At 50.8% G+C, this 24,731-nt stretch overlaps 1 protein-coding gene across 18 annotated transcripts in view; it reads left to right on the forward strand.

The window, feature by feature from the left end:
* The window catches only part of EP400 (E1A binding protein p400), a 110,677-nt gene that overhangs the window by 44,611 nt on the left and 41,335 nt on the right, over nucleotides 1-24,731 (forward strand). For 11 of the 18 annotated variants that reach the window (XM_057743990.1, XM_057743975.1, XM_057743989.1 and 8 more), the window contains 15 exons: nucleotides 2,608-2,715; nucleotides 3,669-3,859; nucleotides 4,087-4,264; nucleotides 9,266-9,402; nucleotides 10,414-10,583; nucleotides 10,901-11,075; nucleotides 11,187-11,323; nucleotides 11,877-11,976; nucleotides 14,088-14,274; nucleotides 16,557-16,686; nucleotides 18,165-18,334; nucleotides 19,152-19,394; nucleotides 21,286-21,450; nucleotides 22,977-23,132; nucleotides 24,289-24,383. In XM_057743990.1, coding sequence (XP_057599973.1) covers nucleotides 2,608-2,715; nucleotides 3,669-3,859; nucleotides 4,087-4,264; nucleotides 9,266-9,402; nucleotides 10,414-10,583; nucleotides 10,901-11,075; nucleotides 11,187-11,323; nucleotides 11,877-11,976; nucleotides 14,088-14,274; nucleotides 16,557-16,686; nucleotides 18,165-18,334; nucleotides 19,152-19,394; nucleotides 21,286-21,450; nucleotides 22,977-23,132; nucleotides 24,289-24,383 — 2,342 coding nt within the window. Of the gene's footprint in view, nucleotides 1-2,607; nucleotides 2,716-3,668; nucleotides 3,860-4,086; nucleotides 4,265-9,265; nucleotides 9,403-10,413; nucleotides 10,584-10,900; nucleotides 11,076-11,186; nucleotides 11,324-11,876; nucleotides 11,977-14,087; nucleotides 14,275-16,519; nucleotides 16,687-18,164; nucleotides 18,335-19,151; nucleotides 19,395-21,285; nucleotides 21,451-22,976; nucleotides 23,133-24,288; nucleotides 24,384-24,731 lie in introns of all 18 variants that reach the window. The other 7 variants (XM_057743979.1, XM_057743980.1, XM_057743993.1 and 4 more) reach the window with 3 other exon arrangements.

Raw genomic sequence — 24,731 nt, forward strand, 5'->3', positions numbered from 1 at the left:
AAATCCAGCAACTTTGCTGAATTCTCACATTACTTGTGTGTATACAACCTCTTCATCTCTGAAGAATAACCATTTTTTCTTTATAATCCTGGTCCTTTTATTACTGTTCCTTGCAGTAAAGTATAGAAATAGAGGTGCTGATGGTGGACACCTTTGGCTTGTTCTTTTTCTTTTTTTTCCCTGCTGTGCTGCACAGCTTGTGGGATCTTAGTTCCCTGACCAGGGATTGAACCCAGGCCCTCAGCAGTGAAAGCGTGGAGTCCTAACCACTGGACAGCCTGGGAATTTCCTGGCCTTTGACTTGTTCTTGAATTTAGAGGGACATTTTCACCCAGAAAGGCGGTAGCTTGTGGTGGTTGATCACGACTGCTTGGTGCCCAGTGTTGGTTTTATCGCTTCTCTCAGCCTTCGAGCTGCACCTTGTCTTACATCCTTGTTCTTGGCCTTTCTCATAACTGTGTACATCCCTGACTTGGTAGAGCCTGTTAACTTGGAGCTTTAGCCCCCTCCCACTTCCTGTAGGGCAGCAATTGGGAGCGGCCCAGCTGGGTGCTTCTGGTTTGGGTCTCCTGGAGATGCGGCCTTCAGCAGGGTGAGCCTCTGGTCTACGCAGGCTGTCCCCTCGCCCCCAGCTGGCCGGCTGGCTGTCAGCGGGCGAGCCCAGTCCTCCTACACAGGGACTTCTCCGAGTGGTTGTTGGAATATCCTCAGGACGGCGTGGAGTGGTGGCTGGTCTCCCCAGAGCAGATGGTCACCCTGGTTATTGTCCCCGGGGGTGCATCTTCGTGCATTCACTGGGTGCCTCTTCCTGGTTGGGTCTCTTCTTATGCTCCTCGTGAACCTTTCAGCACTTTTCTTTATGTAGATGTGAATTTTTTAAAACCTTAATTCTAAGTATTTAAACACTTTTTATCTAAAGAAGTATAGAAATGGTTTCTATCTTCTAAATAGAATCTTTTCTCCCGTTATATCTTCAAACTAGTTTATATGTGTGAAGACTGTTAATTCCTGTGAGTTGTTTGTTCCAAGACACCTTACTGAATTATCTTATTACTGAAGTAGTTTTTCGGTTGTTTTCTCCTGGTTTTTTTTCCTACTTTGATAGCCATTATATGATGTATGTGTACATTTCCCTGCGTTTTATTATGAAAACATTCAGACAAACAGAAAAGTTAAAGAATCTTATTTCAAACACCCATGTACCCACCTCCTCCCTTCCCTTCCACAGTTGATTTCACTTGGCTTTATCACATATCTACCCATCAGCCCCGTGTGACGAATAGTTTAAATTGTGAGCAAATAAAGTCACTGGATTATTAGTCTTAAACAAAGAATGCCTTTAATACTGTTCTTTTGGGGTACGTTTCTGTGGTGTTTGTTATTGTGACCACAGGTTTTATTGACATACAATAAACATGCAGAAAAGCTTTCGTATCACAGGTGCACAGCTCAGTGTTTGTCACCTTGTATAGAACACCGTGTAGAACTGTGCTTGAGTATGAACCTGGGTCCAAGCTTCCAATTACTTCCCTGAACAGACCCATGGAAGTGGGAAGCAGTGATATCAGAGGGCATGAAATTTAAAGCTCTTCAGCTTTTCATACTGCTTCATACCATCACCCCTGTGCTAAGGGTGTTTGACTCACCATATTTGTCCAGCATGATGGTTTCTGAGGTGGTTGCTAGTGTGGTGGAGGACACGTTGTGCACTGGTTTCTGGAGGTGCTTTATGAGCCCTTCATAGTGTCTTGTGTGAAAACAGCTTCGTACCCTTTGCTCACTGTGACTGGGGCTTTAGTGTGGTGAGCTCTTTATACAGAAAGTCTTTAATCATCCTTTTTGAACATTTTTTTTTTTTAATGATGCAGTCATTTATTTATTTGTTGGTTGTGTTGGGTCTTCGTTGTTTGGTGAGCAGAGGCTACTCTTTGTTGTGGTGTGCAGGCATTGGTAGGCGGATTCTTAATCACTGCGCCACCAGGGAAGTCCCTTTTATCTTTGAGTTTTATTTGAGGTTTTGTATTTTTATGTATCATATCCATCAGTTATTCCTGTCAGTAGTATTTTTGTGTATTTCCGTTTATTAATCTGTTGGTTTTATTGTACATTGATTAGGTTATTTTGGGAATATTTGTTCTTTTATGAATAAGTTGAGTTTCTTCATTTTAAAGATTCTCGTCTTTATAAAGAAACTGTCTTAAACCTTGTATCAGTATGGGCAATCATTATTAGTTTTTGGAAAAAAATAAATGTGTTTTTAGAAAATATATACTTTTCCCAAGGAATTAATTTAAAGCCAGGAAAAGGAATATATAGTTGATACTTGAATAACACGGGTGTGGACTGCGCAGGCCCACTTACACGCAGATATTTCCCAGTAGTAAAGAGTACCGTGCCACACGAGCCACGGCTGGTGGGGTGTGGAGGAGCCTCGTGTGAGGAGGGAGGGCTGTGAGCTGCACTCGATGTTCCACTGCAGAGTTGGCACCCCTAACCCCCAGTTGTTCAAGGTCAGCTGTATATGAAAGGGCCCTTCTCCTGACTGTGTTTTCTTCCCAGCTGACACTATTGCTGTAAAATAATCTTTCTTCCTGCAATCCTTTCCAGCTGAATTGCCCTTAATAGATTTGATGAAGTTGTATGAAGGTGCCTTTCTGCCGAATTTCCAGTGGCCCCAACCTAAACCTGACAGTGAAGAGACAAGTGAAGAAGAAGGTCTGTTTTGACATCTTTGAAGAATTCAGCTTTGAAAACAAAAGCCAAAATACTTAATAGAGGAAGGGTACTTAAAACAGAGTTTAAGAATTATCTTTACTTCTTTCAGTCTGATGAAAGAAAAAGTTGAAAATATATTTAATATGAAAGTTTATATTAATATTCTTATTAAATTTTGTGCCTTTTATTTTTATTGGTTATCTTGGCACAATTATCAGAGTACTTGGTCAAGTTGTGAGCAATGTAGAAATGCTATTCTGCAGGTTTATACAAGTCAGTGTTTTATGGGCCTAGATTTTATCATATTTATCCAGGCTGTGCTGTGTTTGTTTAACACACCCATTTTAAGGACTTGATTTTTCATTGGACGTTCCAAGCAGGTACACAGACTACACCCAAAGAGTCCACTTGTTCTTGTTTTCATCCCACCGGTTCTGGGGGATAAACATGGCTACCCGTGGCGGGCAGCTCAGGAGGGGCCCAGAGGAGTACTGCGGGGAGGCCAGGGCTTCCCGGACTCCACTTCACAGCAGGCCTCGAGGAGGGGCTGGCGGCCCCTTGCCTCCCAAACTAAGATGCTTCTACTTCTTCCTTTCTTGTGGTGGAGGGGCGTTCACTAAACCCTTAGAAGGCTGTAAATCTTTGGATGATACTAGCTCCTAATGCTGCACAGACATTTTCCAATTTCACCCAAAGGCCTTCCAGAGTGGCCCTACAAACCCCATAAGAGCTTGTGCCAATTTATCTGGATAGCATTGTTAGCTTTATAAAGCAGATTAAAAGCAAAAATTTGCTGCTTAACTCTGTGTGAAGTATTTGGGTTCTATCGACTGCTTTTCCCCCTCCCCCCCTTCCCCTCCCCCTTACTCTCTTTTTTTTTTCGTGTTAAGTGGGCTCATAATACTATCATAGCATCTCAAACCCCACAAACCCCGTTTTCCCATTGACGACAGACATGGAAGACTGCTCAGGTGACCGGGAGAGCCGGAAGGATGTGGTTCTCATCGACTCGCTGTTCATCATGGACCAGTTTAAAGCCACAGAGAGAGTGATTGTTGGGAAACCTCACACAAAGGACATCGCGGAGGTGACCGCTGTGGCCGAAGCCATCCTGCCCAAGGGCAGTGCTCGGATCAGCACCTCGGTGAGGCGCTGCGTGAGGGAAAAGGCTTCCTCCTTCCACATGAGCTCTTTAAAGATCCCAACTGCAGAAGCTGGGGGGAATAAACAATTATTGATCTTTTTCTGTTATCTGTAAATCGTCTTTGTGGCTTTCCAGTAGGCTTATCATGTGACTGATCTGACTTCACTTTGGATAAAAGCTGTGATGGTTGTTCTGAGATATGCTTATGGCCCCGTCTGCCCCCGCAGGTGAAGTTGAACGCCCCAGCTCTGCTGTACGGCGCCCTCAGAGATTACCAGAAGATCGGCCTGGACTGGCTGGCCAAGCTCTACCGGAAGAACCTCAATGGCATTTTGGCAGATGAAGCTGGGCTGGGTAAAACGGTGCAGATCATTGCTTTTTTTGCCCACCTAGCATGTAATGAAGGTAAGAGCTTGTCATTTTTTGAACAGTTCATGTTTGCTGAGACTGAACCATAGGCAGTGCCTGTGGCGCGAGGGTGGGGAGAGGCCAGAGGCACTCATCACTGGAACAAACAAAACGCTGGTTCGCAGCACTAGATCCAGTAACCCACCATTTTTCAGAGTCTAACGTGATGCAGGACCCAGCATGGGTCTGGGACAGAGGCTTTGTGGCTTCCAGGGTCCCACTGCCCATTCGTGTGGACAGCAGAGCCGGCGGCAGGGTCTCTCCGCTCCTTCACGTTGGCACGTGTCCTTGCGGCCGGGCTCTCTGCTCGGGCTGCTGCGGGCTGGGTGGTGGCGTGCCTCCTGGCGTGAGCAGTAGCGCTGCCAAGGCCCACCACCGACTTACCTGTGCCGTGGCGCAGACCCTCCTGCCGCCCCCAGAGCCCTGTGAGGGCTCCGCGTCTGTACACCAGCAGAGGGGCAGAGTGTCTGCTGCCCCAACAGCAGGCCCTGCCCGCCACCCCGTGTGTCCGCTTCTGCACCCCTCGGGTCTTTGAGCTCACACAGACGTTCTGCCCCCGACCCCATTTACCTCCGTCCAGTCACCTGTGGGCCCGGCACCTGCCTGCTCTGTGCCTGCGGGGCTGTAGACAGGGACTGGGGGCTTCCTCTCGCAGAGGAAGTGTCCGTTAGCACCTGGCGGGGAGCCACAGAACCTCACGTTCCAGCACTCAGTCAACTCCTGGGGAAGCACAGACCGTCACCTTCCTCTCCGTGTTAGAGCTTTAGAAACAGGCAGGGGCTGCTGGAGTTCGGGGGAGTTGACACCCTGTGTAGGCTGGCTGGAGCTTCCTTCAGCCCTGCGGTAGTTTCTTCCTTCCTGGCCCTTCCAGATTCTTAGGCCGATTCTTATGCAGATTCTTAGTGTCTCACTCCAAATTCTTAGCATCTTTAATAAATAACTCTTCTTTGCCCTTGGTTTTGAAAGCTTACTTGACCTTACTTTTAATAAAAATGGGTCCACTTTGGGGCCTTATTTTCTTGTGTTAATGTTTGTTTTTGACCCAGTACCACAAAGAGTTCCATGTAGTACTTTAAAATGAGTTTTAATATATATGGTATTTCAAGATAGAGAAGCTACCTTGTCTTACTATTTTATTGTTTAGTTGAAAAAAGTGTTCATTATTTGTAATGGTAAGAAATTGGAAGCTGTGTGCACTTCCAAAATTAGGGGATTTTATTTCAGTTATTGAACAAACGAATGAATCAGTTATTCTGTAGGTGCTTACATAGCACCTACCAAGTTCCAGGCACTGTTGTAGGCACTGGGGGTGCAGCTGTGAACAGAACAAGGCATCCCTTCCCCCCACCCGTCCTGCCCCAGGAGGCCCACAGTGGGCACAATGAATCGGAATAAGGATTCAGCATGTGGGGAGCAGCACGTTGGCATTGTGTACGGTGTGCCCAGTATAGCATGTGAGCAGAGGCCTGAGAAAGCCGTGGCCACCAGGAGCGGGGGGCTCTGGGAGGTGGGGTGGTGGGTGCAGAGGCTGAAGGGGTTGCTGGTGTGTCCTTGGGACAGTGCTGAGGCTGGTATGGTGGCTGAAGGGTGCAGAGCCAGGAGGCCCAGTCGGCTGGCCACGTGGGGGCCTTGCAGGCTGCAAGGGGCCTGGCTCTTCCTCGTTAGAGGTCTGTGTTAGTGCAGGTGTTGGAGGAGTCACTCGATCACCTTGGTGCTGGGAATAGACTTAGAGGGCCAGCCGTTGGGAAGCTGCATCGGGGGAGAGGCGGGTGCATGGCAGGTCCTGACGGGCTCCGAAGGAAGGGCAGGCGGGCGTGTGCTGCCTGCTCCACTCCTGCACGGGATGGACCGAGTGTGGCCCACCGCGGACGTGGCTTCCCCATCTGCCCTGACTCCATGGGGCCCAGGGTCTTTGAGTTCCTCATCACTGTGTAACCGTAAAACTGGAGTTTACCAGTTCCTCAAGAGCAGTGGGCTCACTCCAGGAGACTTTGAGTTAGGGGATTCTGCTAAGTTCACACAGTTAAAATCTCTTGCAAACTCATCCCCTGTGTCTTTTTAAAGTAAAACAACGAACAGTTTGCAGCCGTCCACCTGCATCCATCTCCAGTGGTGACCACTCGGCACAGTCTGGTGTGTGTCCTGCCCCGTTTCACCCAGGTGTCAGCAGACATGTTCACGAACACGTATATAGACCTTTTGTTCCTCCTCTCCAGAAACGGAACAATGTGCTAAATGATAGTAAAAAAACAAAAACAAAAAACAACAACTTGTTTTTCACTGGAGGGGAAAGGGCACCTGGGGTTGATTTGCATTTTCCTACTTGTGAGGTTGTACCTTTCAAAGAGTTTCTTGTCTGCTTGTATTTTTTTCCTTTGTGAAATTTCTTTTTCTTTTTGGCTGCACTGCAATGCTTGTGGGATCTTAGTTTTCTGACCAGGGATCACACCTGGGCCCTCAGCAGTGAAAGCGAGGAGTCCTAACCACTGGACTGCCAGGGAATTCCCATTCTTTGTGAAATTTCTGTTCACTTCCTTGTTTGTTTTCCTCTGAGGTGGTTCTTTTTTTTTTTTCCACTGAAGTATAGTTGATTTACATTATTGTGTTAGTTTCAGGTGTTCAGCAGAGTGATTCAGTGTTATATATATATATATTTTTTTTCAGGTTATTTTCCATTTAGGTTATTACAAGATATTGAATGTAGTTCCCTGTACTGTTGCTTATCGATTTTATGTATGGTAGTTTATATCTGTTAATCCTATACTCCTACTAATTTCCCTTTGGTAACCATAAGTTTTTTTTCTATGTCTGTGAGTCTGTTTTGTAAATGGATTTATTTGTATTATTTTTTAGATTCCACATGTAACTGATTACATAATATTTGTCTTTCTCTGACTTACTTCACTTAGTATGATAATATCCAAGTCTATCCATGTTGGTGCAAATGGCATTATTTCATTCCTTTTCATGGCTGAGTAGTGTTCCCTTGTATATCTATACCACATCTTCTTCATCCATCATCTGTTGATGGACTTCTAGGTTGCTTCCATGACCCGGAACTAAATAGTGCTGCTATGAACATTGGGCGCATATATCTTGTCTAATTAGAGTTTTCTCTGGATATATGCCCAGGGGTGGGATTGCAGGATCATGTATGGTAGTTGTATTTTTACTTTTTTAAGGAAACTCCATACTGCTCTCCATAGTGGCTACACCAATTTACATTCCCACCAATAGTGCAGGAGGGTTCCCTTTTCTCCACACCCTCTCCAGCGTTTACTGCTTGTGGACTTTTTGATGGTGGCCATTCTGACTGGTGTGAGGTGATATCTCAGTAGTTTTGATTCGCATTTCTCTGATAATTAGCAGTGTTGAGCATCTTTTCGTGTGCCTGTTGGCCATCTGTATGTCTTCTTTGGAGAAATGTCTGTGTCTTCTCCCCATTTTTTGATTGAGGTGTTCTTTTTTTCAATATTGAGTTTTATGAGCTGTTTGTATATTTTGGATGTTAACCGCTTGTCTATTGTATTGTTTGCAAATATTTTCTCCCATTTTGGGTGGTTCTTTTTAAGGATCAGTAGTAATGCTTTGCATATAAGTTGTAATGACTATAAAGACTAATGACTATAGCTGATTTTTCCAAGCCTGCCATTTCCGACTTTTAACTTGGTTTATGTTTATTTATAGCACAGAATTTGAAAAATATGTGTGTATTGCTCTAGTAATTTAAAAAACCCTTGCCGAGACCAGCTCGGCGACTCGAGGTGAGTGACGGGTGCCGCAAGCTTAAAGAAAACACAGACACAGATTTAAGAGAAAGATGGGACCGGGGGACTCAAGACCTCTAGGATCAAGCGCCTTGCTGATTGATCCCACGTTGCTTTTATTGAGTTCTTGGCATAGCCTAAGGGTCTAACGCTTCCAATTTAGGCCCATAAACAAGGCTATCTTTGAAATAAACACACAAAGGCCTCACATGACTGGGGCAATGATCTTTGTTTGCCTCCTAGGTTCGATTTGTGCAGGTGTGGATCTGAGCAGGGTGCAGATTTGAGCTGGGCGTAGATTTGAGCTGGGCGTGGAGAGCAAAGCAGCCCTGGGGGCAGGAGACCTCTCTCAGAAGGATTAGGGGTCTGTGCCCCACCCCTGTTGGCCCCTCTGCGACTGTGCCTGTCTTAGGTTGTTCCTCCCCTGAGGAATCTTACCTGTCTCTGGCTAACCAGCCATCCTCCAGGGCCAAACAGGGTGATATGAGGTGTGCAAGTGAGAAAGGGGCTGCGCCCCCAGAGAGGGTCAGTATTCTGTTTCCATGGTAGCATATGCCCCCATGGTCTCCACGCCCAGCACCCTTAGCTCCTCCACTGCTCAAGCAGGACATTCTGCATCCAGTCACTCAGCCCACATACTTTAATTACTTTTAGTAACATTTACAAGGTTTCAGAAAGACTTCTGAATGTCTTCCCACAAACCCTTACTTTTCTGAAGAACGCAGTTGAAACTGTGTGTTTTGGGATGGGTTGGAATGGGTTGGGTGTGTTCTGACTAGTGGTTGGGAGCTGCGATGAGCGTGAGTGTTGAACTCGCGCCCATACATAGTGTGCTGGTGCTGGTGGGCCGTGCTGGCTGGGGCTTGGCGGGCGCAGGGCTCGTGGCTGAGGGTTCTTTTCTGAGCGTTGTTCAGTGTAGATGAGAGTTCTTCCCCCACTTACAGTAGGGGTCTGTGTTTTTTAATAAATTCTCGTTTTATCAGGTACTTACTCATTCAGCATCTCTTTGTTGAGTGGGTCCTGCGGCGGCCCTGGGAGCAGGGGAGCAGCCCGTCCTGATGGTGGTGGCTGCACTGTAGGGTGGACAGAGGACGCCCCTGCGTCCCGGGTGATGTGTGCTCTAGTCGTGCCCTGGCCTCCCACACACACCTGCTAACCGGGCAGTGTGTCAGGCGCTTGCACTGGACAGAAGGTTTTCGTTATAGAGGAAACTTCTGTGTCTCCTTTGTAGGCAACTGGGGCCCTCATCTTGTCGTCGTGAGGAGCTGTAACGTACTCAAGTGGGAGCTCGAATTGAAGCGCTGGTGTCCGGGGCTCAAAACGCTCTTGTATGTTGGCAGCCATAGAGAACTCAAGGCAAAGAGACAGGTATGCTGTTTTAAACTAGAAATAGAACTAAACAGAAAACCACCTTAATTTCTATAGAAGACAAATTTCAAAGTGTCAGCACGTGTTTGTTAGTGTAATTATTGTAAGTCACTCGTCTGTGAGATACCAGACCTTCTAGTTGTCTGGACCTGGGGCCCCTTGAAGCATAGGCTACACTCGGTAAACCGGCCATTCCCTGAAGGGCTTGTGTTCACGTCCCAGGAAGTGAGGGAACTCCCCCAGAACTCAGATGGTCTCTGGAGGTGCTGCCGTCCTTTTAAACTATAGACCTGTTGGTTATCACAGCCAGAAATGAGAACTTGTAATGCATCTGAGTTTCAGTTACAAATCCATAAAATAATTGCCATGGACGTGTTTATTAGGAATATATGTGACAAACAGATGACCTTCTGGAACAAATTTGGACTCATATTTTTCTGTTTTCTGCCCAGTAGTTTCTAGTACTAGATTATAAGTAAAAGTATGTTACAGATCACAATTTTTCATTGAAGAGAAAGGTTTGGTTTATGGTTAGACTTCACTGTGTTAAGTAATAGTTACTAAAAGTGAGTACCTTGAGGTGTCTCTTCTTTTTTTTCTCTTTTGTTTGTTTACTATCTCTGGTTATTAATTTGCTTTTTAAAAGCTTATAATGTAGTCAGCTGCAACATAGATACTCACGTTTCCTATCTTCTGAATACGTGTTCCCTCACTAAGATTATATGCTGTGAAAGCACGCTCCACTTCAGGACACTGTGCTAATCTGTTTTCCAAAAGTAATTGTTAATACCTCCAAAGCAGTTTCTTAATGTGTCTACACAAGTGCTTTAGCCTCCTGGAGAAAAAGATTATATAAACAGCTGTTTTCTGTGTGGTGATAGCAAGTTACTAAGAAAAAGGAGAAGAGTGATGGTGGTGGGGACAGGCTAAGTGGGCAGTGAGCGAGCTCGGCAGTCTTTTCCGGGCTGTTTATTCCTGAGCAGATGGTGAGGCCTGGCTTCTGTTCTGCAGGAGTGGACAGAGCCCAACAGCTTCAACATCTGCATCACGTCCTACAAGCAGTTCTTCAAAGGCTACACGTCTTTCACGCGGGTGCGCTGGAGGTGCCTGGTCGTCGATGAGATGCAGCGCGTGAAGGGCATGACCGAGAGGCACTGGGAGGCCGTGTTCACGCTGCAGAGGTCTGCGCACCCCTCACCGCCTGCCGTGTGCTGTCTGCTGTCGCCCTGCAGGGTCTTTGGAGGAACCGTGGGAAATTGCAGATGCCCAAAATGGCCTTTCCGCTTCAAGGGTTCCCCTCATAGCTGTCCCAGTGCTTTGGGCTGAGGAGACCCAAGGCACCCATTGAATTCAGACCATTCTTCAAGATGTGTGTGTGTGTGTGAGTGTGAGTTCCATAGGGTCATCGCCCCTTTCCTTGAACGTCTTCAGAGAGAGCGCCCCTGTGCCCCGCTCAGCGCGCTGGGGTCTCAGCTGTCACCTCTCATCTTGTGTGCAGCCAGCAGCGTCTGCTTCTTATCGATGCCCCACTGCACAACACCTTCCTGGAGCTGTGGACCATGGTGCACTTCCTCATCCCGGGCATCTCCAGGCCCTACCTGCACTTCCCCCTGAAAGCCCCCAGTGAAGAGAACCAGGACTACTACCACAAAGTGGTCATTCGGCTGCACCGGGTACGCGGCTCCATGGCGTGGCGCCCTGCTCGCAGAGCACCCCTGCATCCACGTGGGTGCGTCTTGATGTCAGTTTTGGAAAGGGAACGATGGCATGCTTTCTTTTTCCAGGTGACACAGCCCTTTATTCTGCGGAGAACTAAGAGAGATGTGGAGAAGCAGCTGACGAAGAAATACGAGCACGTCCTGAAGTGCCGCCTCTCCAGTCGACAGAAGGCCTTGTACGAGGATGTCATCCTCCAGCCGGGGTGAGTGCAGGGCTGGCGCTTCTGCTCACCCTCCCTGCCCGGGTGGTGGGCGCCTGGAGCTGGAGGCCTCGCTCCACCCGGGCCTGATGGCTCCGCTCCTCTCAGGCTCACGGGCCGCCCCTCCCTGGTCCCTTCCGAGGCTGCGCCTGTAGCTGGCCTGGGGGGAGTGCGGTATTGCACCCCACGTGGTATTGCAGTTGAGGCTCAGGCAGGAGGCTGTGCTGATTGGGCAGCTCATCCCTTCACAGCCATGTATAGGACGTGGGACCCAGGCCCACGTGCCATGTAGTTAGGCACAGGTGGCGCTGCAGGGCCACTCCACGACTGCTGTCTGCCCGCAGACGCTGGTGCCTCCATGTGGACCCTAGAAGCGTGGGGCCCCATCCTCTCCATGATCCGTCCTGTGACCTGTTTGGCTCTTTCCATCACATGCTCCGTGTTCTTGAGTTTAAATAAAAAAACAAAAATAAGCCTGTGGAATTAAAGTTCAGAATATTTTAAATACATTTGCACTCAGTATTACAATACCCTTTTGTCTCCTCATGGAAGCCAGGAAAAGCCACACGCAAAGCTCACCAGTTTCTCTACAAACCCATCCTCGGCGGCGGAAGCAGGCTCAGCATTCTAGAACAAGTTCCCATGTTTCTGTGCAGGTGACAGGCGGGCTGCTCACCTGCCCGCTCCTTGTGGGCAGGATGTGGAGGGCGAGGGTGTGAGGCCTGGGCACAGACATGGGTGGGGTGGGGTGCGGCTTTGGACGCTGATAGTGTGGTGGTGGCCCCTGCGCTGGGAGCTAGGCCACCTGGCAGAGCCACACGTGACACCAGGGCAGGTGCTTGGGCTTGGTTGTGAGTGTTGAGTGGTCAAGTGTGTAAAGTTGTCAGAGTAGCATCAGCAGTAGTAAGTCTGCAGGAGAGGGTTTTCCTGTTAATTCCTGCTTGTGTTACAGGGTTCTTTTTAGGAATGTTTAGGACAGGGTGTAAGTAGCCAGTGCTTGACAACTGGCATTGGTGCTGTGACAGTTCACCTCAGTGAGGAATAATAGGAGCTGTGGAGACCCCACCCCTGACAACATGCCCAGTGACAGAACCTCCTTCCTGGATGTTGTGGGAGCAGGCAGCTGCTCTCTCAGCCTGGGCTGACTCCAGAGAGGAGTGCAGCGTGTGCAGAGGCGGGTCCTGGGCCAGCGTGTGTAGGCTCATGTGGGGTCAGGGTATCCCTCTCCCAGGCAGACTCCAGCGTCCTCAGGACACCTGCCCTGTCGCTCTTTCGTGGCGTGCCATGGGACATTGCTTCGCTTGCACTTGGGGGTGATGACCTCAGTCCTGCTGGGAGTGTGGGACGCTCTCCGTGTGCCCGTAGGAGAGGCCCCTGGATTTGGGAGCCCCTGTGTCAGCAGAGCCTAGGCTGTCCTGTGCCTGTAGGTCCCAATGGAGTGGTAGGGTAACCCCCGTCTCCACGTCTGCGTCTCCACGTCTGCACGCCTTTCTTTCTGGGCCTGTCGGTCAAGTCACAGGCGGTGAGCGGGCCTGCACTGACCCCCTGCAGCTCCTGGGTGCACCCCACACACCTCATGCACGTTGATGTGATGGGCTCGGGGTCCTCAGGTGGGCTCTCAGCATTGCTCCCGGCCAGTGCCTGCCTGTCCTCTGGCGACCGTGTGACATGTCTCTACGCCTTTCCAGATGCCCTGTCTCCTGCCCTCTCCCCGGAGAACCCTGCAGACCGGCCTGTGTTGGCACCATCTCCTCCTGGTTTCTCTTAGGGTCTCTCTGTCTCCCCAGTGGGCTCTGAGCCCCACCCACTCAGGAGCTTCCATTTGCAGTTTTCTTGTTCTCTCTTGTGTTTTCTCTCGTGTCTCGTCCACACGGTTATCACTTGCCTCTAAACATTCCCCTTACCCCGCCTCTGGTGCCGCCTATGTGCCGTCCGTGTTCCCTGATGCCACCACGCTCAGCCTGGGCTGCTGGTGCTGGCAGGACACTTGGCCATCGGGCTGACTGCAGCCTCCTGTGACGGCTTGAGCTGTCCCCCAGCACCACAGAACCCGTGTGTGCAGATGTGGCTCTCTTCCAGGCCATCCTCCTGTCACCTCCCCTCCCCCCACCTGCACCTCCTTCTCGCCCCCTCGTTCTACCACCTCTGCTCCCGTGTCCCTGCCGGCCAACTGCCCCGCCCACCTGTCCCCCGCAGCTCCTTCCTACCTCATCCATTGGGTGCCCTGTGCTCTGAGGCTGCCCTTCACGTGCCCGCCCCCCCGCGCCAGCCTGGAGGTCTTGACTGGCTCTGTGTGGAGCCCCACACTGTGGCCCCCGTGTGTCCTGCGTGGTGCTGATGCGGCGTCAGGCCCGTGTGCCTGTCTCCTTCGCTGGACTGCCCCGTCCGAGGTGCTCTCACCCCTGCCCCTCAAGGGGCCTTCTCCCAGGTCAGGTGTTCTTACCCCGACCTGCACGGGGGCCACCACTGCCTCCCGGCGCTCATCGTGGCTGCCGTGGAGAATGTCATCCCCACTGGCAGAGGCGAGGAGGGCTGCCCGCGGCTGGCCCTCACCCTTGGCTCTCTGGCCACCCGTCCTGTCTCATAGTGGCGGCGAGCGAGTGAGAACCGTAACCACCTGGAGGTGGCTCGGCTGTTGCTGGTTTACTCACCAGGTCTGGGGGATGCGCCGGCTATGCGTCTGTGGGGTGAGGACAGTAGAGGGTAGGGAGCCCAGCTGGCGCGCGCTCGCACCCGTGGCAGCACCCGTGTCTCTCCCTGCGTGCAGGACCCAGGAAGCGCTGAAGAGCGGTCACTTCGTGGACGTGCTAAGCATCCTCCTGCAGCTGCAGCGGATCTGCAACCACCCCGGGCTGGTGGCGCCCCGGCTCCCAGAGTCGTCCTACACGGCGGGGCCTCTGCAGTACCGCTCAGCCTCGCTCATCCTGAAGGCGCTCGACCGAGACTTCTGGAAGGTATGGAGAGGGTGCAGGGCTCCACCTGAGGTCTGTTCCGGGTGCTTCTGGGACATTGGTCCCCACTAACTCGCGTCCTGTGTTTTGCAATCGCCTGATGCTGGGCAACATCGAGTGCCGTTTGTGACGGGGCTTCCCCTCGACCTAGACCCGCTTTGGAGTGGACCCCGAGGGGGCAAGCCCACGGTGTGAAGGCCGTGGGGAGGGTTTTCCTCGCCTGGCTGTTGGCCCATGAGAAACAGCAGAGCGTGTGAAGGAGAGTGGGACTTGGAACTGCGGGACCGTGGGAGTGTCCTTACAGGCATGGTCTGAGACCTATGGGGGGCCCCGGGACTTTTTATTAAAACGTCAGTAACTATCCCCAGGTGGGGAAATTTGGTTATTTTTTAACCAAGAAAATGTAGTTGTGTACTTTTCTGTTTGATTTTTGGGGTAATGAAAGTTTTTTTCCAAAACCAAATTTTTTAAAACAAAAGAGATCGGGTTGGGTTGGGAGGTTAAGAGCAGAAGGATGCTGGGCTCGTGGGTCTCAGCGGGGCGGGGCCCGGCCCTGCCTCGGGGGCCGTCCTTCCTGCTCCGGCTTCCACACAGGAAGCCGGAGCTTGTCCAGACCAGCCGGGCCGCTGGCAGGCTGCTGCCCCAGTTCCCCTTTGCTACCTCAGAGGACTGGGGACCACAGTCTCACAGATGGGGAGACACGGGAACCAGCTGTGTGGCTTGGATAGGCTTGTGCAGGTTCGGGGTGTGGACAGGATGGGGACCCTGGGGCCAGATCGCGGCGGCGCCGGTCCTGGCCATGCCTCATCACGAGTGTGGCCTCAGGTGGTCAGTCTGTCTCGGTTTCCTCACCACACCGGGAGGTCGTGGGGAGTCCGTTAATGTAGGTCATGGTCTGAGGAAGGGCCTGGTGGGTGAGCAGCGTCTGGTGAGGTACGTGATGAATGTCATTCCTGACGCTGTGACGACTGCTCCTGTCCTGGGGTGGAGTTCTTTACAGTGTCGTGTTAGTTTTAGGTGTACGGCGGAGTGCATCACTTACGCATGTTCGTGTATCCCCTGTTATGATTGCTACCCTTAACGCAGGGATGTGTTTCTCCTTGAGTTAAAGAAAAATTGAGCCATGAGAGGTAAAGGTGAGTCAGAAGCAGGTTACCTCAGGATTCTGTGGGGTGGGGCGGTGTTCCATGGATGGTAGTTTTCATGTTGTGTTTTTAGTTTAAAAACAGCCTTATTGAGATAGTTCATTATTGTAAAACTCACCGTTCTGAAGTGTACAGTTTGTTGATTTTAGTATATTCACAGAATTGTGCAACCCTCACCACTGATGCTAGAACATTTCTTACCCCAAAGAGAAAATCCACACACAGTCACTCCCATTCCCCCCCCACCCCCTCTCCCAGCCCGGGGCAGCCACTTACCTGTATCTGTCTCTGTGGAGTCACCTGGTCCAGGTATTTTATATCCGTGGCTTACTTCACCAAGTGTAGTATTTTCAGAGTTCATCCCTGCTGCAGCCGGTGTCCCTCTCTCTTTCCTCCGTTGTCCGGATGGACCACGTTATGTTCATCCGTCCACAAGCTGATGGGCACTTAGGTGGTTTCCACTTTTTGGCCCCTGTGAGTACACATTCATGTGCAGGTTTTTTGTGGGCCTGGGGCTCCCTTCTCTTGGGGCTCCCTCCTGGTGGGCACGTGTCTGACAGGCGAGGAATGGCGGGGTCACCTTTGGATGAACAGCCAGACTTCTACACGGTGGCTGCCCGGTTTCCCATCCCCACCGGGGTGTGTGGGGTAGGGGCTTTCACATCACCACATCTTCGCCCGCACTTGCTGTCCGTCTTCTTTGATTCCCGCCATCCTGGTGGGAGTGAGAAAGTTCAGGAGAAGCACAGGCGGAGTGAGCGCCCCAGGGCTCTGGACCTAGTGATGTGCCACACGCCACGCGTCCACTGCACCTGCTCCGGCCAGCCCCACCTCAACAGGGCCTAGCACGTCCGTCTGTTTAGACCGGTGGCCTCACTCATCTCTCTCCTCTGCTGAGTCTGGTCTGTCTCTAAGTGCCACCTTCTCCTTTCCCGCTGCCGCTCAGGATGACCACGTGCCATCACCCCCACCTCTAAGATGGGGGACGGAGCACACTGAGGCCTGGTGGGTGCCTCTCCTTCCAGTTTGGAATCAACTTCAATCCCTAGTCGGTTGTTTTTTTCCTGCCTCGTGTAGCAAAATTGTTTTCTTTTTCTCTCTAGGAAACCGATCTTTCTATATTTGATCTTATTGGCTTAGAAAATAAAATGACTCGCCACGAGGCAGAGCTGCTGGGTAAGAAGAAGGTGACGCGGAGACTCTTCGAGGAGCTGTTCACCGCACCACCGCCATCGGGCAGGCCAGCGGCCATCAGACTGAAGCCCAGCAGGTGTGTGGTGTGGTGTGTGGTGCGGTGCGGTGTGGTGTGGAACGTCACTTCCTGCGCGCCAGCCAGCTCTGGCTGGGTCCTGGCTGTTTGTGGGTAATGGGGTCCGGGTGGCATCCCCTCTTTCTCCTGCTGAAAGGGACCCCGGCCCCACAGCCCCTTAGGGAGACCTGGGATGACCGAATTTGAGTTCCACGTGAGAACTTGGGCTATAGCTTGTGAAAAGAAAGGCTAATCATCTAATTTGATTATCTGTTTCTCCTGGAAATTGCCCAGATGGCCTTGATTCCTGGGTTAAACAGCAGGTGTGGGCAGGGTGCCTGAAGAGTGGCCTTTTTCATCACCTTGAAGAAGCATGGGCTTTGGGAGGGCCATGCGTGGGGAGGCGGTCAGGGATGGGGGTGAGGGGTCAGGCTGCCTGTAACCAGGTGTGGGGTGTGGTGGCAGCCATGGTGCCAGCTGTCAGCAGGAGGGGCCGGGATTGGGACCCCGAGGTCTTGCAGAGGCTCCACCCCGACTACAGTGTAGTGGGCATTGAGGGGCATCTTGCAGGTGCTCTGAGACTGGGAGGAGTGGATGTGTTAGACGATGAACTCGGAACACAGGTGACTCAAGATAGGCTACACCCACCGAGCCGGACTTGTGCAAAGTTCTATGCCCCAGTTATAAGCACAGGGAAAAAGCAAATAGGTGTTTTAGAGAGAAACGGGCCAGCCCTGCAAATTGGCAGCCCATTCTCATTGCCTCTTCTCTGTGTGACTTCCTTGACGACTGGGATCCAACCACCCTTGCTTCAGCTGCCTGGCCCACACTCTCAGGAGCCTGCAGCCCTCAGTGAAATATTTACATAGCCAGGGCAACGGAGCCGCCATCCTCTTGGGACTGGCCTGGCGTCATTTAGTGATTTTCTGCTGGTTGTCTACACCTGTTGCATTGCGTAGCCTTTTCCAGGTGAAAGAAACACAAAGAGCTTGTTGCCTTGTGATAAAATCGGACAAAGCAGCCATGGTGTGCATCCTGCTTTACAGTTTTACCCACTGGCGCCTGTGAGGTGCCTTTACCATTTCTGCTGTTTCTGTCTGTTTCCTGTACTGCCTTTTTACCTAATTGTGCAAGTTGGCTTTTCACCCCACTTTACTCTTATTCAAAAGAGTAGAATGGACTTTATGTGTTAGCTACAGATTTTCTAGTCCACATTCATGGGAACTTGAAAGTTAAAATCACGTTCACCCCTGTATCACCCAAGCGTTGGGGTAGATGTACCACTTTTATGTACGAAGCAGCTCCCCTAGGGTCCCTGGTGAGTGGTTGCTTCTTAGCACAGCATTTAGAAATCCCCCCCACCCCCCTTTAAACTGCACCGGGGGTTGGAACGCCTCTGCCCTTGGGGCAGCCCTGTATCCCTGGGGCCCATCCAGGAGGTCGTGCCCGCCGCATCTCAGCAGTGCCTATGTCTTCCTGCCCCACGCTCCGGCGTCCAGGTTGTTTCAGCCCGTGCAGTATGGCCAGAAGCCTGAGGGCCGCACTGTGGCTTTCCCCAGCACACACCTGCCCCGGACGGCAGCCTCCGCCACAGCTGCTGCCACTCCACAGGGCCATGTTCGAGGACGGCCGCCCATTGCCACATTCTCTGCAAATCCGGATGCAAAAGGTATGCCTCTCATGGGGATGTGCTCGCATCCCAGAGGGTTTTCGTAGAAGTTCCTCGTACTTTCCCTGGCCCCATGGGGACGTGTAACCAGTCCTCTAATCAGGAGTGGGACCGTCCACTCTGGCTTTGCCCAGGAGACCATGTGTAGTTCTCACATGAGTTTTAGGCTTTTTTGTCTTAAACTGTACAAAGCGTTCCATTCTTAGTCAAGTCACTTTTGATGTGATGGTGAAGATGTACCTCAGCAGAAACATTCTCTTTTATGTCGGGAAACACGTCAGTCGTTTAAGAAACTTCTGAGGAAGTCTACTCTTGTGTTCTGTGCCACCACTTCAACGTAACCTGATTGTTACTGTGAGGAAGCATAGGTTTAAATGGCAGGAAAGGTAATAAAAATAGTCTTCTAACCCGAATCCACGGGGTCCTCAGTATCAAGTCCACTGTGTTTTTCTGAGATTTTCATAAATGCCAGAGCTGCTTCGCGTAGCTGGGGGTGCCAGTGCTGCCTGCCCTCTTGTGTGTGGTTAGGACGTGGTTCTCAGTGACACGTCTGAAGGGGCCGACTTCCAACACTCCATTTACTCCAGAAACGCACCATGTCGCGGACTGTTAAACTCAAAGTGAAAACAGTTAACGAGGGATAAAAAAGCAGATTTCTCTCACCCCACAGACCACCCCCCCCCTTTTTAGAGAGGGCTTCTCATTTGAGAGGCAGTATGAAATAATGTCTGTTTTATTTCTTTAAAATTCGGGTTTAATACTGCATTTTGTGAAGAACCTCTAACAGCTTTGCACAAACCAACCTTATCGATTGCAGTGGCAGCAGCCCCGTTTCAGACCTCTCAGGCCTCCACCGGTGCTCCGAGACACCAGCCCGCCTCGACCTTCAGCACAGCACCTAGCCCAGCCCATCCTGCGAAACTGCGGGCTCAGACCACTGCCCCGGCCTCCGCCCCGGGCCCGCCCCAGCCCCAGCCCCAGGCCCCCTCGCACCCGGCCGGGCAGAGCGCGCTGCCTCAGGGGCTGGTGCTCACCTCGCAGGCCCAGGCGCGCCTGCCTAGTAAGTGGCCTCGCCTCTCCCGGGTCTGCCACCTCTTTGCACAAGGACGTTGTGTTCAGATAGTGGCGTCTGAAGAGCCTTGCTGTCCACTCCCTTTGTCTCCCTGACCCCGTGTCCGGTGCTGCCTTTCGCCACGCTGTCCTTTCCAGCCCTGCATCTACAGAGGGAGGGCTCTGCTCAGGGCCAGAGTCGAGGGTCTTGTCCTTTCTCTGTCCTTCCTCCTGACCCCGTCCATCAGCTCTGCTCCCCTCCCGCGCTCATGCTGTGCCTTGGTGGCCAAGGAGGGCCCTTCTCCTTAGTGAGCCGCGGGTGCGTCCCGTCAGCCTCCAGGGCCCCTCGGAGAGCAGGGGGCAATAAAAGGAAAGTCTTGTGAACTAGGGCTCCACTTCCTTCTAGTCTCACTTATTACCAGCTTTAAACCTAGGATGAATTGTTGCTCAAGTGACATTTTGTAATCACTGACTAAAATATCACAACCTTATTACATTTTTTAATTAGAGCTTTTTATTGTAACCAGTGCGATTAGCGTGCTACCTCTGTCCATTCTGCTGTCGGAAGTGCCCTGACGGAAACTATCCTGGGTTACACCATTTCTCAGATGCCACCTGGAGCACTTTATTTGTTGGCCCAACAAGTTGTGTCAAGGCCTTTCTAGAAAGACGGGAGAAAAGTAGTGTCACAAGGAGACAACGAGCTCAGGCTGGTTTTCTCTTGTGATGAGCCTCTCTCTTCCATCCAGCAAATGAAGAGCATTTGTCCTAGTTCATTGCCAGCGGGAGGGGAGCCCTTGCATGTGTTTTCGTGGTTTTTGTTTTGTTTTATTTTTTTTGGCCAGGGGTAGGAGTCCCGTAGGGTGTATCACCACAGGAGCCGTGCTTAGGGGAGCGAGAGGGGCCAGGCCACCTTTCACTCTGGTGCCTCCACTTGTGAACTGAGGAGGGCTCGTGGGAGAGTCATGTTTCTATGCACAGAGCTCTGCGTCTCCTTTTCCGTCTTCCCTTCCTTGTTTATGGTTTCTGTGGGCAAGATGTCCTTGGGATGTTTTTCTAGTCTTTTGCTAACTATTCTCTTTATAGTATCACTAATAATCCTGGCGTGAATTTTCATGGGAGGAACATTTAGACTCAAATATCAACCATTGGGTTAAAAAAAAAACAAAAAACCTTTAAAGCTGTGATTTAGTTACAGCTTGAAGGTAGTACCTCTTTGAGTCAGGTGCATATGACTGCATCTGAGTTCTGTTTTTAAAAAAATAATGCTTTAAGCGGTGTTAAATTTCACTTTTTTTCACAATTAAAATTATAGCCCGAATCCTACAATCTAGTTCAAATTAGTGTGAAGCATTGTATCATAAAGTATGATGTATTTATGTACTTAAATACATTCCCAAATTTTGAAAAGGTTATGGGTGTAATTGAAGCTAGTTCTCTGTTTTGTATCAGTAGTGATAAAATCTCGTTTATCTCTGTGAGCTAAATTGGACATATACTTTCTCACATTTTGAAAGTATTCTGAAGTTGAGGTTGATATGAGAGTTTCAAAGTGTATGACCAGTACATTTCTGCTACTTTTGATGTTTGCTACTTTTTTATTGTTTGGAAAGAAAAGCAAAATGTTCCTTAATTGGTTAGTTATGTTAATATCTGATACTCTGAAATTTTTACCAATCATGATTAAGTTGACCATTAAAATCTGGTGTTAATTTTAATTGTTTTTTTCTTTTCTGTTAAAATATTTTCCGAAAGTGTTAGAAAGCAATACCTAATGAACGTTTCTGTGACACTTAAAGTAATGGTACAGACGGTCATCCTCTGTGACAGGTGATCGTCAGAATAGCAACCGCAAACTCTTCCCAAGAGTCTTCATTCCCGTCTCCTCTGCGTCTCTGCAGGTGGAGAGGTGGTCAAAATAGCGCAGCTGGCTTCCCTTGCCGGCCCACCGAGCCGAGTCGCCCAGCCAGAGACCCCCGTGACACTGCAGTTCCAGGGCAACAAGTTCACTTTGTCGCATAGCCAGCTACGGCAGCTTACGGCTGGCCAGCCCCTGCAGCTCCAAGGTAAATCTCGCTGACCAGCGGTGACCCGCAAAGGGCTTAATTAACCGGGGCATCCAGGTGGCTCCCCTCCCCATGCCCCCCCGCAGCTGTGACTTTGGCCCCTGTAAGCACAGGTGCTTCACCTGTAAATGGCCTTAATGAGCCTCACTTTGTGGGTATTCAGAGGACTAGAGAGATAACAGGTAAATCACCTGGTGGCCTGGCCCTTGATACACGTTAAATAGAGGATAGTCATGTTTTAAATAAAATCTGCCCTTTTAATAAAGTTCCTTGTTTTAAAAATCAAAATCGAAGTATTTGCTCCTTTCAAATTTTATTGTGAGGTACATTGTCCTGAAAATGGCAAAGGGCTCACAATTTCTGTAGGAGAAATTATTTTCTTTTTATATACAGGTTTTAAAACTTGCAGGCCTGAGCCCCCCAGGCCTTTGGCTGAGAGCAAGGTGCTTGTGTAGTAAGTGCTTCTCAGAGGAAATGAGGGGATGCAGTTTGAGTTAAAATTAATCCTCAGTGACTCAGCTGGAGGTCAGGATCCAGAGGAAGGGGGTCCAGCATCCTTCCCAGACATGTCATTCACTACTCTCGTCATGGCGGAGGATTCATTTGTCAGCCAGGCCTAGGGTGCTCCTCGTGGACGCTGGGGACACACACCTTAGCAGAATGGAGGCCCCCAGGAAACGCGCAGCAAAGAAATGGTTTCATTAGCTTTATTCCATATTTCTCCAGTTTTTTTACCAAAGGGGCGAGGCCATCTTTTAAAATTCCTGGTGGTCTCTAGTTTTTGTGGAGTACAAGTCCAGAGTAAAAGATGTCAGAAAGACAGTCACACAGGTTGAAAATGGCAGGCTTCTTGGAACTTCCCTGGTGGTCCAGTGGTTAAGAATCGCCTTCCAGTGCAGGGGATGCAGGTTCAATCCCCGGTCAGGAAACTGAGATCCCACATGCTGCGGGGCAGCTAAGCCCCACGCGCTCTAGAGCCTGCGTACCGCAGCGGAAGATCCTGTGTGCCGCAACTAAGACCCAGTGCAGCCAAATAAATAAATAAATATTTAAAGGAAAAAAAAGAAAGAAGAAGAAAATGGTAAGCTCTTTAAACAGTGGCTGTAGAGCCACAGCATTTGGGCTTAAATAAAAAACAAGTTTTTTTGTATTTCTTCATCCAGCTTGACTGGTTGGTAGGCACCCAGTGTGTGATCTGGGAGCTGGGACCTTCCCACCCATGACTGGCTCAAGCCTCAAGCAGACATGACAAGACGCTGAGCGCTTACCCGCTATGTTACCCAAAATCAGGCATCGAAGGAGTAGAGGAAATTTTTCTTGACGTTAAGCCAAGTGACTCTGATCCTCAGAGTTTTCATTCACTGTGTTTTTCTCCGAGTAACTTAACTTGGCATTGCCTTGTTGGAGTAAATTTGATTTTGGACTTTTGGTCTGTTGTCTTATTTCTGTGCCTTTGAAAGTGGGTTAGCCTGGGGGTGGCAGGCACACGCGGCTCATGACTGACCCCCATGCGCGTGTGATTGCAGGCAGCGTCCTCCAGATCGTGTCCGCGCCTGGACAGTCCTACCTGCGACCTCCAGGCCCCGTGGTGATGCAGACCGTGTCTCAGGCGGGCGCCCTGAATGCTCTGGGAAGCAAGCCCCCAGCTGGTGGCCTAAGCCCCGCACCCGTGACCCCGCCAGGTAGAGTGCTGTGAGCAGGAAGGAGACTTGGCTTTGAAACTTCTTTCTGACTTTCTTTGCTTCTGAGGCAAGTGGAGGGCGTGGATGATTTCTCTGACGCCTCAGAACCAACAGTCCCACTTGTGGTGGCTCTGATTTCCACAGATGGCCATGTCAGCTTGCTTTCTTTTCTTTCCCTTTTGTTCCCAGAGGTACTGGTTGAATATAACCAGCCTCCACCCCACCTCAGGTTTTTGTTTTGATTTTGCTCTGACAAGAGACTTTGAATGATGAGAAATTTTGCTTGTGAATGTTACAAATACATTTAGGGAACATGCTAGAAGTTCTCAGGTAAAGGAGCAGGGTTTGGACCCTGTCCTGTCCGCGGCCAGTGCTCCTCCTCGTCTGTCCCTCGCCTGCTTCCGCCAGGGTCCTGTGCTCTCCAGACACACCCACCCCCTTGTGGTGCTTGCTGAGGAGCGGGCTGATGTGAGGAAGCAGGAGGGACCTCTCCCAGCCGTTATCCCTGGTCTCTGCTCAGCCCCAGGCCCTGTGTCATCTGTGGTGCCGCCAGGGGTTGGTTGATTCTTCAGTTTCTCCCCGCCTCCCAGATCCAGCTGCTGGCACCGTCCCCAGAGGGCACTCAGTCCTGCTCTGTGGGCCCCAGGCTCCCGACCTGACACCAGTCTGGCCGTTGGGGTCTAGTCACCTTGACCCTTCCCTGTTGCTCCCTGCAAGCGGCCCCTTCTCAGTCCCTTGTGGAGACGTCTCCGTCACGACGGGCAGTGTGGCTTGGCTGGTGGGAGCAGGCTGTGCGGGGCCCTGCAATCCCTCTGTCCTGAGCACACGGAGTCGGTGCTGCCAAGTTGCTGAGGTCAGGGGAGCGCTGGGCCCGCGTGCCTGCTGCTCGGCACGATAGCAGGGAGGTGACTGCGGGTTTGAGGTACACGCCGGGCGCTCGTCAAAGGAAAGAGATGAATTGCAGTGTTCAGCTCAGATGGTGGCCAGAGAGCGGAAGCACCTCACTGGTGGTTCTGAATGATTTAAATTTGAGTTGACACATTCCAGAGATGTGTTAGTAAAAGCGCACAGCGTTCCTGAGAGGGAGCCGGAGGAGGAGGGGTCTGGAGGGTGTGTCGTAGCTTCATGTGCCAACCCTTCGTTTTTGCATTTGTAGTGGGTGTGCCTGGCCGAGTGGCAGTCAGTCCCCTGGCCTCAGGGGAAGCTGGAATGGCCTCCAAGCCAGCCTCTCCCGTCGCGGGACCGACCCAGGTACAGGGCAGCAGACCTGGCACGCGTGCCTGCACCGCCCCTACAGGACCACACAGGGGTCGTTCTCGGGAGCCGCTCGTCCCAGGGAGGGTCGGGATGGTTAACCTCTCTGCGAGGCATCATCAGAAACACACTGTCCCTCTGCATTAGAGAATTCTGATTTTAAAAACACTTTTCCTACTAAAAGAAATGAAACTAGGCTGTAGAATTGCAAAAATGCCCTTTCACATTTTTTGGATTCTTCTGCCGGTCTTCCAGGTGTTAGAAATGCTCACTGTGTCTTAAGAAAGACTTTTCACATTGGCAAGGAAAAGGGCGCCTCTTTTCTCTGCCCTCTTTCCTGTCACT

The sequence above is a fragment of the Hippopotamus amphibius genome, chromosome 8 (assembly GCF_030028045.1).
Source record: "Hippopotamus amphibius kiboko isolate mHipAmp2 chromosome 8, mHipAmp2.hap2, whole genome shotgun sequence".
Classification (NCBI taxonomy): domain Eukaryota; kingdom Metazoa; phylum Chordata; class Mammalia; order Artiodactyla; family Hippopotamidae; genus Hippopotamus; species Hippopotamus amphibius.